Genomic DNA, 17,406 nt, shown 5'->3' with positions numbered 1-17,406 from the left:
CCTCCACCCCTTTAACTAAAAAGAATTGGACTTTTTTGGATGATTGAAAGTCATCATTATGAACACGCCCACCACATGAACTAAAATTCAGTGGCTGTTTGGAGTCCGGGCTTGTCTGCCTTGTGCTGAAAGGGCCCAGACTGCTGTTTTAGGGGATCTCGTGTTCCTTTCCTCAATGCCTTTGTGGCTTATGGACCCATTAAACCCATCCATGGACCAGCCCCCTCCAAAGGGCCTACAGATTCCAAATTCAGAACTTCTGCTTTAAATGAGAGGAAGACAGAGACCTGGCCAGAAAGGACCAGAAGGGAACTGAGAGGAGGAAGGTGAGGACAAGAAAACATCCTTGTTGCTTCTGACAATTGGCAAGCAAGATTCTGGGAATCAGTGAGGTTTGTGCTTCCGGAGCTAGAACCAGAATCCCAAAGAGTTTTAGAGTTAGTCTAAGGGATCCACACAGGGATGACAAACAGATCTCTCACGAGCCAACTATGCTGGAAATACTGCCTGGGGCCTGTGTTGAGGAGGACTCTGAGGCCACATCTACACTCTGCAGAAGAGAGTTGCAGAAAAATGAATGAGAGTGCGTGTGGCATGCACACCACGCATTCGCTACCCTTAATCAGGCTGTACTGTCTCATTCTGAAAGGGCAGGGTATGAAGGATTATTTTAGGCCAGGCACGATGGCTCACACCTGTAATCCCAGCACCTTGGGAGGCCGAGGCGGGCCGATCACTTGAGGTCAGGAGTTGGAGACCAGCCTGGCCAACACGGTGAAACCCTGTCTCTACTAAAAATGTAAAAATTAGCCGGGTATGGTGGTGGGCATCTGTAATCTCAGCTGTTTGGGAGGCTGAGGCAGGAGAATCACTTGAACCCGGGAGGCTGAGGTTGCAGTGAGCGGAGATCATGTCATTGCACTCCAGCCTGGGCAACAAGAACGAAACTCCGTCTAAAAAAAAAAAAAAGAAAGAAAGAAAGGAAAAGAAAAGAAAGAACTGTTTTAATACCTGAGTTAATACCTGGTATACCTGGTATGAGTGTTCCTCTTAGGGACAAAGCTTTCTTATTTAGAACCTACCTGCTTAAGCCACTTTGGATGAGAAAGTAAGACCCCAAGAACTCAGTTCATAAGCAGACAGGAAACAGATTTCTAAAATGTGTGTGTGAAATACACAGGATTGTGGGAGTGGAGAGATGGAAGAAGAGGGGGTGTAGAGCTATTATAGATTGCACTTCATGGGAAGAGTTTTGAGCTTATGGAGAAGAGCAGCCAATGAGAAATTCTCGCGGCTGGGTGATCACACTCCTTTAAAGAACATCTCATGTATCTGTGATTATGTGATGTTAATTCCCTCTTCCCCTCCCTCCAAGGCTGTGTATGTGGCAGATAACTTGGGCAGTCATTATCAGGAGGGTGTCTGTGAGTGGGGCTGTTTTCTGCATTTAGATTGGCCCCAAGAAAGGAAAATGAATGAGACTGAGGGTTCTTGAGGGGCCATGAGAATGCACACTCCCAAGAAATGGTAGAACCCTTGGGTGGGGCGTTGACTATCCCAAGGATGTGGGATGGAAAGGTAAGTCAATTTCATCCGGATCTCAAACACAGATAACCAATATTGGGATTTCATGAAATCAGGGAAAGTGAAGCCCAGAAAGGGACAGGGACATGCTCAAGGTCATACAGCAAGGTTGGGACATGAGCCAAGTGTCCTGATTCTTGCTGAAGCATCCCCCATCTGGCTATAGGGCTGTGTAGATGGGAGCTGATAAGTGGTACCTGTACGTGTCCTTGGTGGTAGCATTAGCAAGCTTGGGTTCAGGCTGGTGGTCAGAAAAGGGTCCCAGGTAGGTCCAGTTAAAACCTTGCAGGCCTGGGTAGGCCTCCACCATGACTTTGAGGTTGAGCCCCTCCCCCACAGTCACCTCCTGGATGAGGTTCTGCTCAGAGCTCAAGTCCAAGTAGGCACTCTCTGGAAAGCAGAACACACAAGCATCTGGCATTAGTGGGAAGATGTCCTGGTTTATTTGTCCATTTTGTCATCCACCCATTGATCCAGTCCCTGAGCAGCTATGTCACAGGTATACAGTCCTCACCACCACCCAAGACAGGTCCTCTGACACCCCTCTTCTCACCACCCCCTTCGGAATCCCTGGATCAAAACTTTTCTCACTGAGGCCCTAGGAGAACCTGGGCAAATTCCTATCCCCATTTGTGCCTCCATCTCCTTATTTGTGTAACGAAGAGATTGAATATAATCTGTGATTTTCCAAGTTTTTGAAAAATTTTCGGCAGCAAGAAAAAATACACATGTGCGCGCGCGCACACACACACACACACACACACACAATTTCACATGTCCTCATCCATTTCCCTTTCTTCTGGTCATAAGTCAGTCAATGCAGCTTCCAAATATAGCTCTGGAGTAGGTGTGTAACCCAGGCCAGCCAGTGAGGGTACTCTGTCCCCTCTGGCCCAGTGATTGGTTTGGGTTACCATGAGTCCATAACACTCAATTCCATGATTTTTGTTGAGACTCTGGGAAAAGAGAAGCCCTTATTTTACTGGTATTGCTAGGTCAGATACTACAAGGCAGATTAGTCAGAGTCCTACAAGGGGAAAGCCTTCTGGGGGCTAGGCCCAAAAGGAAAAAGCAGAGCTGAGAGTTGGGGAGCCATAGATTCTTTCCAGCATCAGCTGAACACCTGGATCCAAGTGTTCCTGAAGCTGATATCCATGAGCTTTTTAGCTATAAGAAAAAAAAAATCCTTTTAATTAGGCCAGTTTGAGTTGATTTCTGTTACTTGTATCTGAAAGAGTCCTGACTAGTTTCTTTTTTTTTTGAGACAGAGTCTCACTCTGTTGTCCAGGCTGGAGTGCAGTGGCACAGTCTCAGCTTACTGCAACCTCTGCCTCCCAGGTTAAAGCGATTCTTCTGCCTCAGCCTCCCGAATAGCTGGGACTACAGGTTCCTGCCACCATGCCCAGCTACTAACTAGTTTCTCCTAATGAAATTTTGCACAGCTTGTAATCCAGCTGCTCTTGTTGAATCTCAGGCAAAGGAATTGTGGCAAGAACCCCAATTCACTCAGCCTCTCCGTGCCTGTCATGGTAGCCCCTGACATGCCTTCTTAAAACCTCAGGGCTCTGCCACAAGCCCTGGACTAGATGATTTCTAAGAGCTCCTCTCCTTACTCTATTCTGTCTAAAAATCTGCAGTTCACCCTTCTACACTATGGCGTTCCTTCGCCTCCATTATTCAGCTTGGCATTCAAGGCTCTCCTCAATCAAATCAGGTCTCACTGTGCTCATCCAGCCCCCTCCCCTCTTCCTTCCTACACACACACAAACACACACTCAACGCTCCACCCATCTGGGTCTCCTAACATCCCTGAACACACCACAGTCATTCCAACCTTGGAGGTTTTGCTCTAGCCATTTCCTCCACCAGGAATCCCATCCTCCTCCTTTTCATTATAGAGGCCCCTTTATCCTTTAAGACTCACTCCCATGAGGGAGTCTCTACTCAGTGCTCCAGGACGCAGGAACCTCTCACTCCACTGGACTTTTGCTGTCCTTCCAGACTACATACTCATTAGGCACCACATCTGCACTGCTTCATGCATCTGGTTCTCCCCTCCAGGTAGCTTTCTTCTCTCTCCAACTAGTCTGTGAGCTTTTGGGGGCAAGGCTTTTCTCTTCTTCTCTGTCTCTCTCAGCAATCCATCTATTATTCATCCATCCATTCATCCATTCATCCATCCAAACACCAACACTTCCTGCTACCTTCACCATTGCCACTCTAGTCCACCCACCATCAGCTCCAGCCTGGACCACTGCGGTAGCCTCCTCCTTCATCTCCCTGCTTCCATCCTTGTCTCCCTACAGACAGTACTCAATGCCCAAGAAAGCTCTGTTAATTCTTGTTACATCCAACCCCACCATGTCACTCATCTGCTCACACCCTCCCACAGCTCCCCATGTCTCTCAGGAGAAAAAGCCCAAGTTTTTACAGTGGCCTCCAAGGCCCTGTGGGATCTACCACCTCCCCACTTTCACTCTCTGACCTCATCTAAGGCCACATTTTTTCTCACTCTCTCCCTGCAGCCACACTGGCCCACTTGTCCCCTGAACATGGCAAGCACAGTCCTGCCACAGGATGGAGCTCCCTTCTCCAAAATGGCCACATGGCTTGCTCCTTCACCAAGTTAAGTCTTTGCTCAAATATCAGCTTTCCAGTGAGATCTTCCTTGGTGACCGCCCAATCTGAAGCTGCAAATGCTATATCATTTGTTTTTTAATAATTTACTTGGCTCATTGCCTACCCATTCCCAGCTAGAGCACCCACTTCATGAGGTCAGGGGTTGTTGTATCTGTTTCATTTGCAGCTGTATCCTCGATGTCTAGAACAGTGTTTGGCCCAAAGTGTGAATGAACATAAACACTTGAGTGACGACTGTATGCCTGTACTAGAAAGCAGACAGAATTAGAAGCCATAACTGAAGGACAATTCTTGTGCTTTTGCTCTTCTTCCCCTTTACCCTGCCAAAGCCTCCAGTACATAATGGGGTCCACGGCAGAGCTCACAATCTGCTGCAAGTCATGCATGTACTCTAGGGTAGCAATGCTCATGATTCTCATGCTCCTCGCCACCTCTGTCTCCCATAACATTCAACACATGAGGCACGGCCAGACCTAAAGGACTCAGAGCCTACTCCCACTCTGATGAGCTCCTGCTTCAGAGTCCAGTGACTGCCACTGCCTGCACCCAATCGCCATAGCCAGAGACCTGGAGTTCATCCTTAGCTCCTTTCTCTTCCTCATCCCTACATCTTAGACTCTTCCACACACCACTGGCCATCTTCAGCCTATTCTCCAGCCTCCAGGCTCCTACCCAACCCACATGGTACCAGACTGAGCCTTCTCAGATACTATCTTCTAGTGCATACTTAGACAGCATTTCCTGTGTCAGACCCTGTTCTAAGTACTTACTATCTATCTGTCTGTCTGTCTATCTATCTGTCTATCTGTCTATCTATCTTCTATCTATGAAGGCAGTTACTATTAATATCTTCATTTTACAGGTAGGAAAACTGGGACACAGCGGGGTTAGCAACCTGCTAGTCATTGGCAGACTCAGGTTGGAACACTGCCCTGGGGTGTGTACTCCTGACCACCACACAGTGCCTCCTCTGTGCAATCTGACCCCATCATTCTCCTCTTTACAATGAGCACCCAACAGGTTAAGATGCAGTTACTCTCTCACTTTAAGACACCTTTACCTCTGGCTTCTGCTGCCTCCTCTGCTCCCCTGTGGCCACTCCTCACACCACTCTACATCCGAGCTGTTGTCAAGTTCTTTCAGTGTTCCAAATGATCTATGCTGTCTTTGCCTTTGAGTCTTGCATATGTTCCTCCCTCTGCCAGAAGCGCTGTTCCCCTTCCTTTCCCACCCTTCTGCCCAGCTAACCTACCTTCATTCTTCCCAGTTTAGAGGCCACCTTCTCCAAGCCTGGGTTGGGGGACTCCTCAGTGTTCCCAGGACACCCTGTGCTTCCCCCATAATCACTGGGCGATCATTGTCTTTTCATGTGTCCATAAAGGAATGCATGAAAAAATGAACAACTGCAGTCCAGTCGGGAGCTACTGGACCCCAATCCCCAAACAAAACAAAAAATGGCGCTAAGGTGTACCCAGTGCAGCCATACAATGTAAGAGCTCCAAGGTGGGAGAGAGGTCCCAGGACAGGGTAAGGGAAAGCTCCTGGAGAGTGGCTCCTTAGCCAGGCCTTGGATAAATGAACTCCAGCAGAGATATCCTCAGCAGGTCTCCTTCCCTGACATCAGCTTCCTCCTCAAAACCCTTCTGCTCCCACTCCTGCAGGATCCCTACTGACCGTCCACCACCACCCTGATGCTTACCTACCACCCGGAAGAACATGGAGGTGGAATGCTTGCCCTGCACGTTGCTGGCCACGCAGGAGTAGTTGCCGGCATGTTGGAAGTCTACTTGACCGAGGCTGAGGGTCAGGACTTTTTGGTAACGGTTATCATGAAAGTCAGATCGCTGAGGGATTGCGAGCTGCAGCCAGAAGGAATGGAGATGTTATACCAAGGTAGTTTAGGGATTAGAGAGATCTGGGTTCCAATCCTCAGCCTTTAATTACTATCTGCCTGTCCTCTGAGCCTGTTTCTTCACTTGTAAGATGGGGCTCCCTGCCTCCAAGACTGTAGTGAGAAGTAAATGAGATATGCATGCATGTGGCTTAGGGCTGTGCCTGGAACACGGCAGGCACAGTGGGAAGGGAGGGGGCTCTTAGGGGCAGCCCAGCGTGATTCCCTCCCGGAATCCTCCCTCCCCCCGTCCCTGTCTCCCAAAGTCTTTCTGAAATAGCTGTTATATTCCTGGGCCTCAAAGGTGGCCTGGGAAACCCTTAGCTAAATAGAAGTGAGCTCACCTCTGGGTTTTGTCTAAAGGCTGGGGCAAAGGCCATGTGTCAAGGGGACAGATAACTACCTCCCCCACCCATCCCCACAAAGTTCAGCAGCACAAGCATGAGTCTTGGTTCTGCGTCAGCTACTGACTGGGTGTGAGATCTTGGGCGAGTCTGTGCCCCTCTCTGGAGTCTGAAATGTGCCTTCAGCTGAGACAGCCAGTTTGGAGTGGGGGGCCCATGACTCCACCGTGTAAAACCCGGTGTGCTGGGAGGATGGCCAGACTTCACCTTGTGATCCGCAGGGACTGACCTTGGTGGTGTTGTGTTGGAGGAAGACATCAAAGTCAACGTCAATGTTGCTGGCTGAGCACACGATCTGGGCAGCCTCCCCTCGAATCCGCACCAGCTCTGCAGGCACCAGTGTCAAGGCTGGGGGCCCTGAGATGACTGAGACCGGGGGAGAGATCCCTGAACACCCAGGTTCCCTGAACGTGATATAGCTGTTGCTCTCCTCCCTGCCATGGGCCAGGCCACACTGGCCAGGTTTCCCCCGTCACTGCCCCATCCCAAATCCTGGGAGGCAGCCTTGATGCTTCTACTCCCCCCACTGCAGGTCCTATCCTATAGAGGCCTTAGAAAGTCTCCTCTCTCCATCACCTCTACCCCTTCCCAGTCCCATCACCATTCTCCACTCTGGACTTCTGCACCAGTCTCCTCAGAGGCCTCCCTGCCTCCCTCCAAGCCCCCTACACCTGGACTCTTCACCAAAGTGACCTCTTACAAATATAAATGGGACCATGCCTCTCTCCTCTGTAAACATTAGGGGCTTCCCCGTTACTCTCAGAAAAGAAGTCAAAGTCCTTTCCATACCCCAACCTGTTTCTGATTGCCCTGACAACCCCACCCCTTGTTCACTGCACTGCAGCCCCCTGCACCCCTTTCCTACCACAGGGCCTTTGCACTCACCTTTCCCTCCTGGAATGCCTTTCCTCCCACTCTTCAAATGGGAGGCTGTTCTCATCCTTCAGATCTTTAGCTCAAAAATGCCTCAGCGAGGCCTCTGTGACCAGCTGATATGAATTAGCCTCCCCAGCACCTCCTATGCCCTCCACTCCCCAGCTTGGTTTCTTGCTCATCACATTTGTACTTTCTATTTAATAGTTAGACTGTAGTTGAATGTCAAATCCATGACAAGAATATTCCAGCAGCCGGCAAGATGCCTGATGCACAGTATAGGCCTTAAATTCATATTTATGCCCATTGCTGCTGTTGAAAGATAATCTAATCCAGATTCCTAAGGCCCAGGAACATGAAAGGACTTCCCCAAGGTCCCTGAGGGGGGTCAAGGCAGAGCTAGGGCCCAGGACCCTTGGCTCTTGGCCAACCCAGGGCTCTGCAGGATGAAGTGCCAGGAAAGAGGCCTAATGGCCTCCTCTGCCCACACAGCTGGGGTCCTTTGACCTCCTGGGCAGGTTTAATGGCCTCAGATCCCAGGGGCATTGGGCTAGCTAGTTCACTCTGACCCTGGCCCTTGTTACAGGGACTGATTGCTGTCTCAAGCCCAGGTTCTCAGCCTGGGGCCCTGCTTGCTCTCACCAGTCCTCTCAGAAACCAGAATCCCGCCTGCCATCCCAGCAGGGTGAGACTCCACCTCCAGTTACCTGGCCACTGCAAGAGCTGTCACACGTGCCCACCATCTCCTCCCTGCATCTTGGCTCAGCATCCCTCCCCTTCACGTGCCCAGCACCTGGCCTTAGCAGGCCCCGAGTGGGAAATCCATGTCTGAGGCTGAGCTTCAGTCCTCTTTCCATACCTAGAACATTCAGTGCCTGTCCCCACCTCACCACTTGGTACTCACTGTCCCCCTGCTGAAGCAGATCCCTGCACAACCACCTCCTTCATGTCATTCAGATTTCAGCTCTAATAAAGTGTTTTCTTCTCAGTGAGGCTTCCCCACCCGACACACTCTTATTCAGCTACCCTGTTGAATGTTTTGTTTGTGTGGCATATGTAATGACCTGAGATGACCTTGCCCGCTGAGTTATTTGCTCACATGTGGTTTGTCTCCCTGCCCCTATACCTCGTCAGTCCTGCCCCATGGATGATCGTGGAACCATTGAGGGGAAGAAGTGAAAGGAGGAGGACATCCCGCTACCCCCCATCACGCCCAGTCCCCAGCCACCACCCGTGTAGCTGCCAGCTCTCTGTCCCCGCTCTCCAGGCCTGGCTGCTGGTCCCCTTGTGCCCCACACACCTTTCTGCACTTTCAGCCGGATGCTGATGGACATCACCTTCCTGCCACCCATCAGGGCACTGCATTGATAGTCCTGGCCCTGAATGAATTTGGCCCTGTGGATGGTGAAGCCGTGCCAGGGTGAGAAGGAGTAATTGGTGTGGCGCAGGAGGGGCCGGCCACGGAGACGCACCAACGAAACGCCTGCCTCCAGCACCGGGTCTGTGAGCAGGCAGGGCAGCAGTGCATCCTGGTCCTCAAACACCACCACCTCGTTTGCTAGCACGTTCCAGGGCCGGGCAGGGTCTAGGGTAGAGAAGGGCACAAGGTTACAACTGCCCTTCCTCCACTGGGCCAAGGAGTACCTGGACATAGGTGACAGGGAAGTTCAGAGAGGCTGGTCATTCACCTGAGCTCACACCATGCCAGGACATTTCAGTAGACGCTTCAGCGTAGGGGCTCTAGAGTCAGATGCACCTGGGCTCCACTCTAGTCCCACTATGTGAGGCTGTGTGACCTTGGACAATCTCCCTGCACTTCTAGAAAATGCATCATCATAGACCCGCCTTGCAAGGTTATTGGGAGGACTGCATCACATTAGAAGCTCTTCCAGGTCCTTGCTTATAGCCAGCACTCAGTAAATGCAGAGCTGAATTGTTACGATTGTTAATTTTAGGGCCCACTGTAGTGGGGCCTGCTGGGCCACGCCTCTTGGGAGGAGGCTCAGACTCCTCACCTTTGACGTAGAGGTGGATGGCGGCGCTGCCTCCCAGGGGGTCTCCAGGCTCAGTGCAGCGATAGGTCCTTGTGTTTTGGAAGGTAGCGTTGGTGGTGGTGAGGACACTGCTGGGGCCATCAGAGTACAGGGTCCAGTAAGGTGATATGGGGCCATCCCATTCCACACTGCCATTGCCCACACATCGCAGGGTCACCGTTGCTCCTGGCTTCACAACCAACTCAGGGCCACTGGGCTCTATCACTGGGATTCCCTGACCTGGTGGGAGGGAGGGACAGCAGACAGAAGTGAGGTCTAGGATGCACCCCTTGGGCCGTCCTGACTCTGAGATGGGTGGTAGCCTGGCAGGGATGGTGCTGTGCCATCAAGGGACCACCTTGAATTAGCCCCTGCCCCCTGGTCATAACCCTCAACTTGCTCAGGGTTGGACTGATGTCTCTGATGTCCAGGAGGTCCCTTCTCTGAGAAAGGGGGCTTGCAGCTTGCTCAGCCTCTCATTCAGGCCTCTGTCTCCCTGGGGTCCTCAGCCTCCTGCCTCAGTCTTCCCTGCTGTGATGACATCTTTCTTCTCCCTAGGAATGGACTCTTTTAACCCTGTGTACAGAGTAGATGTATTTCTACCACCGAATGAAGAAAGAAATGAATGGAATGTTCACAGCCAAGCCCTCTGACTTAATTCATATAGGAAAGGAAAAAAAAAGAGATGTAGGATCTTAGCCCAGCAGAGTTAGAGAGGTCCCAGGAATCTCCTGGTGCGCCCACTCCCACTGATTGACATCTGGTCTGCAGCACAGTGGGATGGGAAGTGTCGTGCCTCAGTTTCCCCACCTATAAAACAGGGATAATCGTCATACCCACTCATCAGTATGTTAGGCATTTTAAATGCATGGGAAGCCTTTAGAACATCACCTGTCACCAAATAAATGGTTCAGTAAGAGTTAGTCACTATGTTTATTCCTAGTCTACACCCAGCAGCTCACCCCTGCACCCCCACACATCTGTGTTTACCGGGAAGCCAATTTCTTTTAAGGAAAATTTTCTTGAAGGAGAAAAGAGAACTTGAAACCCCTATCAGGCTGTCTGGGAAGAAGGCCCGTTGCCTCTGCAGCGTCAGCATTTTTCCAGGGCCTAAAATAGGGGCAAAGGAGGGAAGTGAGAGCTGATTCAAGCCTCCGAGGGGATGCCAGGCGCCCCCCCAGCCTGTGTGGGCGGAAACACATTGTTGGCGTCAGGCTCAGCCCCCGGTTTCCGCTCAGCCTGTGGCCCTTCTACAGGGAGGCTCTCACTTCTGCTTCCCCAGCCTCCTAGCCACTGCCCTCTCTCCAGGCAGGGAGAGGGAGTGCCACTTGCAGGGCAGCTGCGAGGCCGGGCTCTGACGCTGATCCACTGGCTGACCCTGGCCATCCAGCTCCTCAGCTCTGGCCCTTCCTATTCCCAGTGATGGGGGCACAATGACAGGCCAGCCCCGAGGGTTTCGGGTGAATTCAGGGTTTCTCCGTCGTTCTCTGCAAACCCCCTTGAAATGGGAATTCCCCCTGACCCACCATAGAGCCCAGAATTGGAAAGGTTTTCTCTCTCAAGTCCTTTTGGGATGGCTTAATTCATGTTTTGATTCTGTATTCATCAGAATGTGCATCCCTTCTCCCCAAGATCCGCAAAAGGGACTGAGTGAATTGCGAATACAGCCAAGGCTGCCACCTGGGGTTGTAGCCCTCCTATGCAGTGCAACCACCAGGAAGAGGGACAAATGTCATTTCTAGCAGCCTTTTAGCAAATCTCAACAGAGCTGGGGCTACCCTATCACTGCGGCAGCAATCTAGGGCCCCCAGGCGGGGGTTTTATAGCAGGAAACAGCTTGGAGTGTGGGCTCACACCAACTTGGGTTTGGAACTTGGTTCTCCCCTTACCAGCTGGGTTAGTTGCTTAACCTCTTTGAGCCTCAGGCTAGTCTTCTGTCTGATGGGAATAATCTCAGCTCCCACCCCAAAAACTTCAGCTGGGGGTTGAGTGAGATGATATATAGAACTCCTCCTGCCCTGGGCACCTGCTTTAATTGCTACATTTCTAATGGGGCCAACTCTGATTACTCAAGATTTTCACCTTGGATTCTGTGATTCCATTTGTTCCTTTTTTACACCTGCCTCACGCCTCACAGGGGACTTTTCCCATCCCTTCCCCTAGCCTGTCTCTCTAGACCCTGCCTTGGCCTCCAGGAAATGTGGTCAGGGAGCGATGTCTGTCCTATTTTGTCCTATCCTATTGTCCGAGATATTCACACAGGATAAGGCTGATACCCGCAATTTCCGCAGCCAACTTCCCCTGCTGGCTTGGCTAGCAGGGAAGGAAGCCAGCTTGGCCCCCATCCTCCTCAGGGTGGGAGAATGGGCTATGAACATTAACTGAGGTCCCCTTCTGTGCCTGTCCATTCTTCCCCTCCTCATCTCCACTCCCCAATTCTCCCCATGCCTTACACCTCTCCACTAGCTCCCACTTGCCTGGAAGCCCCTCCATCGTCACTTCCAGAATGTGTGCCAATCTCTACTCTTCTCTCCCAACACACACACACGCACACACACTGCACACCAAGGCTGGCTACAGCCCCTCCTCAGCCTAGGATCTCATCGCAGTGATGAAGAGCGAGTCCCCCTCTCTCTAGAGTCCTCCAGTACCATCCCCAGTCTCCTCACAGTGGCCCCTCATCTACTCACCATTGGTCTACTGGGCTGAAAACTTAGGTTTCCAGCCTCCCCATCTCTTCTTTCTCTTGGGACTGGACCCTGGACAACCACCTGGCCCCCTTCCCACACACCATGCCCCTGGGAAGGGAAAATAAAAACTCCGGACCCTAATTCACTCTGCCAAAAGGAAAAACTCAAGCTGAAAACTGAGTCATGCAAGAAGCTGCCTTGCCTTTTATTCCTAAGCTGATAGCGACAGATGAAAGGTAAAATATCCCACAGGCAGCTCCTCTATGTTCACTTTTCCTATGTAAAGAGCCAATTTACTGAACTGAGATAATCGACTGTACCCCTACCTGCTACTTTTCTTTTGCAACATGTGGATTACCACAATGTCCCCTTTTTCCCTCCAGCCCACTTTCCCCTTTAAATGTTAAAGCCCTCAAATTCATCCAGAATGGCACAGCCCACATAATATTTTTGTGACTCCATGTTTTTTTTTCTTGCCAGCATGTCCTTAACCTTGGCAAAATAAACTTCTCCATTGATTGAGGCCAGGCACGGTGGCTCATGCCTATAATCCCAGCACTTTGGGAGGCCAAGGCAGGGAAATCGCTTGAGTTCGGGAGTTAGAGACCAGCATGGCCAACATAGTAAAACCCTGTCTCTACCAAAAATAAAAAAATTAGCTGGGCATGGTGGCAGGCACCAGTAATCACAGCTACTCGGGAATGGCAGAATCGCTTGAATCCAGGAGGCGGAGGTTGCAGTGAGCCGAGATTGTGCCGCTACACTCCAGCCTGGGCAACAGAGCAAGACTCCGTCTCAAAAAAAAAAAAAAAAAAAAGAGATGGAGTCTTGCTCTGTCGCCCAGCCTGGAGTGCAGTGGTGTGATGTTGGTTCACTGCAACCTCCACCTCCTGGGTTCAAGTGATTCTCTTGCCTCAGCCTCCTGAGTAGCTGGAACTATAGGCGCCTGCCACCACGCTTGGCTAGTTTTTGTATTTTTTAGTATAGAGGGGGTTTCACCGTATTGGTGAAGCTGGTCTTAAACTCCTGACCTTGTGATTTGCCCATCTCGGCCTCCCAGAGTGCTGGGATTACAGGTGTGAGCCACCATGCCTGGCTGCAAGACTCCATCTCAATAAAATAATAATAATAATAATAATAATAATAATAATAATAAACGAATTGAGACCTGGCTGATACTTTTTGGTTTTTGCCCCACAGGCAGGTTCAGGGTGTAAGGATACGACAAGGCAGTGAAATCAAACCTGTGGGACTCTGAGATGATGGGGGTGGTAGATACACTGTGTGTGCATTTGTCAGACCTCATTGAACTTAAGAGCCTGTGCTTTCTACTGTATGTTAAGTTACACTGCAAAATAAGAAGTCCAGGCCAGGCGCCGTGGCTCATGCCAGTAATCCCAACAATTTGGGAGGCCAAGGCAGGTGGATCACCTGAGGTTAGGAGCTTGAGACCAGCTTGGCCAACATGGTGAAACCCCGTCTCTACTAAAAATACAAAAATTAGCCAGGCATAATGGTGTGTGCCTGTAATCCCAGCTCGGGAGGCTGAGGCAGGAAAATCACTTGAACCCAGGAGGTAGAGGTTGCAGTGAGCTGAGACTGTGCCACTGTACTCCAGCCTGGTGACAGAGACAGACTCTGTCTCAGGAAAAAAAAAAAAAAAAAAAAAAAGCCAAACACTCAAGCTCAGTGGGATTGCCTGGGCCAGAAAAGGATGGCCAGTGGGCCATCTCCTCATCGGGGACCAGAAGTGCCATGGCCCCAGGGTCCTCCTTTGAAGAGGCCAGGGTGAGGCTGTCCTTTCTCCCCTTCAATCCCCATCCTCCCCCAAGGTCCCTTTGAATAAGCAGGCAACAGAACAGAAATGTGTTTGTTGGGCCAACAAGCCAAGCACAGCAGCCCCTTACCTCTTGTCATGTTCCCTCAGATGGAAATTCTGCAGAACTGCTGCTGCCTGGGGACCTCCTGAGACTTGGCAGCCTGTGTCTGGGAGGGCTCTGGCCCAGGAGAGCCTTGCTGGCCTCTTCCCAATCCCTCCTCTAGCCCTATACCCCTTTCACCCCAAATTCCCCTCTCCTGAGCCCTGGGCCAGAGAGGCCAACCTCTTATCTCTCCCTCTGACCCCTTACACGAGCCACCCAAGGAAGAACCACCACCCCTATCAGGCCCTTCCAGGTCAGGTCTTGCATAGAATCATCAAATCACAGGCTGGCAGAGCTGCCAGAGCCATCAGGGGCTCTCCAGGTCCTCCCAACTCAGTGTAGGTCTGGACCAGCAGTGCTGGCATCTCACATCTCCCAGGAGTGTGTTGGATATGCAGAATCTCAGGTCGCACCTAAGACCGACTGAGTCTGAATCTGCATTGTAACAAGATCCTCAGGTAACTTGTATGCAAAGGAAAGTATGAAAAGCACTGCTCTGGTCTAGTCTATCACTGTTCCCCTGCCCCCAACACCTGCAATTGAATAGAAGTAGACACTGAAGCCTCAAGAGTATCAGAGGCTCGTTCAGGACACACAGTGAGTGGATGGCAGAGCTGGGACATATCCACAGCACCAGGTGGACCAGCTCCACCGCACCCACCTCTTTTCACCCCACTACCTCTCCAAAGCAGATACCCACAAACCTGCAGTCCAGGGCTGGGGAGACTAAAACACAGCCTGGGGACACCTAGTGAGGGGCAAGGGCTAAATCCTTTCACAGGGGTCTTCTCTGTCACACCCCATCAAAGTCCCCCACTCCCCATTCTGCTCTTACCATGCCAAGCTGTGACCACCAGCAGGAGCAGCAGAACTCCCGGGCCCATGGCCTCAGTGGGGAAGCGGCAGGCAGGTGCAGGGCTGTAAGGCGCCCAGGGCACAGAGCTTCCAGGTACTAGCTCCGCAGGGATCAGGACACCGGACACACGTTCCTCTCCTCTGCACTGGCTGTTTGTCTTGTTTTCCTCTTCCTCCTCCTTGGGCTGATCCTCTTCTTCCCCTTTTAGCTGGGCAAGGCAACCACAGAGTTTGGAAATCTTGGGTCTTTAAGAAGAAAACAAAGCCTTGACCCCAAGAGGGAGGGGTCGCAGTCAGGCAGGGCCAGACTGAGCCCAGGGGGACCTAAGTTGGGGCCCTTCTAAAGCCATCTGCAAGGGGTCCTGGGAGAAGAGACATATCCAAGAGCAGCCAGACAGTTAGTAGCACAAATGAGGGTCTTCAGAGTGATCAGGCGGCTCTGGCAGAGCCCAAAAAGAAGTCAGGTTGTGTGATATTCTGACATATACATTTTTTCTTTACCCCCATTTCCTGGCTTACAACTCCTAAAATCCTTGGAATCTCCAAAGTAATACATATCTTTGAAAAATTTATTATTATTTTAGAGATGGAGTTTCACTCTGTTGCCCAGGCTGGAGCTCTGTGGCTCCATCATAGCTTACTGCAGGCTCAAACTCTAGGCTCAAGCCTTCGAGCTGTGAGATCTGATGATATCTCTAGGTAAATACAGTGATCGAATTGAATTGGAGGGTGCCAGATTCGTGTCTGCTGCAGAATCTGAACAATTGGTTGATTGCTTGGTCTATGGGGAAACATGCCCATCCCCTACATCTGGTGTCAGAAGTATTTTGTGTTGTGAGACAATAGGAGAAATGGAGTTTGTTTTCCTCCTATATACAGGTTGGTCTGGGAGAGCCTGATAATACTGGCAATAAACTTCCTTTTATGGGACACTTACTAGCCAGTCCCTTTACATTCACTGTCTCCTTTAGTACTGCGAAACTTTATGTAGGTAAGTACTATTGTCATTCTCATTTCACAGATGGGAAAACTAAAGCTCAGAGAGATCAAACGCCTTAAGCTTGACCACGGTCAAACAGCTACCAAATGGTGGAGACAGGATTTGGATCCCAGCAGTCTGCTTATAAAACTATCTTTCATGGTTTACTCACATTGTTTATTTATTTATTTATTTTTTTACAAAGAATCTAATGTTTCTGCATAACTCTTAAAATATATAGCATTCCTTTCCTCCCCCTTTTCCCAGAGGCAATTACTTTTACCTCTTTTAGTTGATTCGCTTACTATTTTACTTCTTATCTCTAAAGAACATGGTCATTTCTTCTTTTTGGAGACAGGGTTTGGTTCTGTCACCCAGGCTGGAGTGCAGTGGTGTGATCTCGGCTCACTGCAACCTCCACCTCCCGGGCTCAAGCCATGCTCCTACCTCAGCCTCCTGAGTAGCTGGGACTACAGGGGCATGTGCCGCCATGCCTGGCAAATTTCTATATTTTTGGTAGAGATGGGGTTTCACCATGTTGTCCAGACTGGTCTCAAACCCCTGAGCTCAAGTGATTCACATACCTTGGCCTCCCAAAGTACTGAGATTATAGGCATGAACCACTGTACCCAGCCTAAAGTTACTTCTTGAAATTGAAAAATCCTGATATAACATTGATCCAGGAAAATGATCATTCCCACGTACTCGGGTGTTTGTGTGGTGTGTATGCGTGTGTTTGTATGTATATTTATGGTGTACATATGCACTTTCTTTTTCAGAAGAGTGTTTTGAACCTTCAGCAATCATGAATATCAAAGCTGACTCAAGAAGAAAAAGAAAATCCAAATAAACCTATAACAAGAAAAGAGATTTAATCAATAACCAAAAACTTCCCAACAAAGCAAAGCCCAGGACCAGATGGCTTCACTGGTGAATTCTCCCAAACATTTAAAGAAGAATTAATACCAATCCTTTTCAACTCATTCTATGAAGCCAGCATTTTCCTGATACCAAAGCTAGACCAAAACATTGCCAGAAAAGATAACCACAGACCAATATAAATGCATGAATATAGATGCAAAAATTTTTTAAAAAGTACTAGCAAATCAAATCTTTTTTTTTTTTTTTTTTTTTTCTTTTTTGAGACAGGGTCTGACTGTTGCCCAGGCTGGAGTGCAGTGGAGCAATCTCAGCTCACTGCAACCTCTGCCTCCCACGTTCAAGTTATTCTCATGCCTCAGCCTCCTGAGTAGCTGGGATTACAGGCATGCACCACCATGCCCAGATAATTTTTGAATTTTTAGTAAAGATGGAGTTTCACCATGCTGGCCAGGCTGGTCTCCAACTCCTGAACTCAAGCAGTCTGCCCACCTTGGTCTCCCAAAGTTTTGGGAATACAGGCATGAGCCACTGCACCCAGCCACTAGCAAACCAAATCTAACAGCATATTAAAATGATTATACACCATGATGAAGTGGGATTTGTCCAAGAAATACAATGGTGGTTTAATACATGGAAATCAGTGTAATACATCA

At 50.0% G+C, this 17,406-nt stretch overlaps 1 protein-coding gene across 1 annotated transcript in view; it reads right to left on the bottom strand.

Annotated features, from left to right (window-relative positions):
* CSF1R (colony stimulating factor 1 receptor) overlaps positions 1 to 15,195 on the bottom strand; it is a 33,963-nt gene extending 18,768 nt beyond the window's left edge. Inside the window, exons 1-6 of the mRNA XM_010373627.2 lie at positions 14,873 to 15,195; positions 9,408 to 9,665; positions 8,693 to 8,977; positions 6,749 to 6,885; positions 5,924 to 6,083; positions 1,782 to 1,974 (exon numbers count right to left, since the gene is read on the bottom strand). Of these exons, the coding sequence (XP_010371929.2) occupies positions 1,782 to 1,974; positions 5,924 to 6,083; positions 6,749 to 6,885; positions 8,693 to 8,977; positions 9,408 to 9,665; positions 14,873 to 14,921 (1,082 nt within the window). The 5' untranslated portion in view covers positions 14,922 to 15,195. The remainder of the gene's footprint in view (positions 1 to 1,781; positions 1,975 to 5,923; positions 6,084 to 6,748; positions 6,886 to 8,692; positions 8,978 to 9,407; positions 9,666 to 14,872) is intronic.
* Positions 15,196 to 17,406: the final 2,211 nt, after the last annotated feature.

The sequence above is a fragment of the Rhinopithecus roxellana genome, chromosome 3 (assembly GCF_007565055.1).
Source record: "Rhinopithecus roxellana isolate Shanxi Qingling chromosome 3, ASM756505v1, whole genome shotgun sequence".
In the NCBI taxonomy this organism is placed as follows: Eukaryota; Metazoa; Chordata; class Mammalia; order Primates; family Cercopithecidae; genus Rhinopithecus; species Rhinopithecus roxellana.
This window is presented reverse-complemented; position numbering and strand designations above follow the sequence as displayed.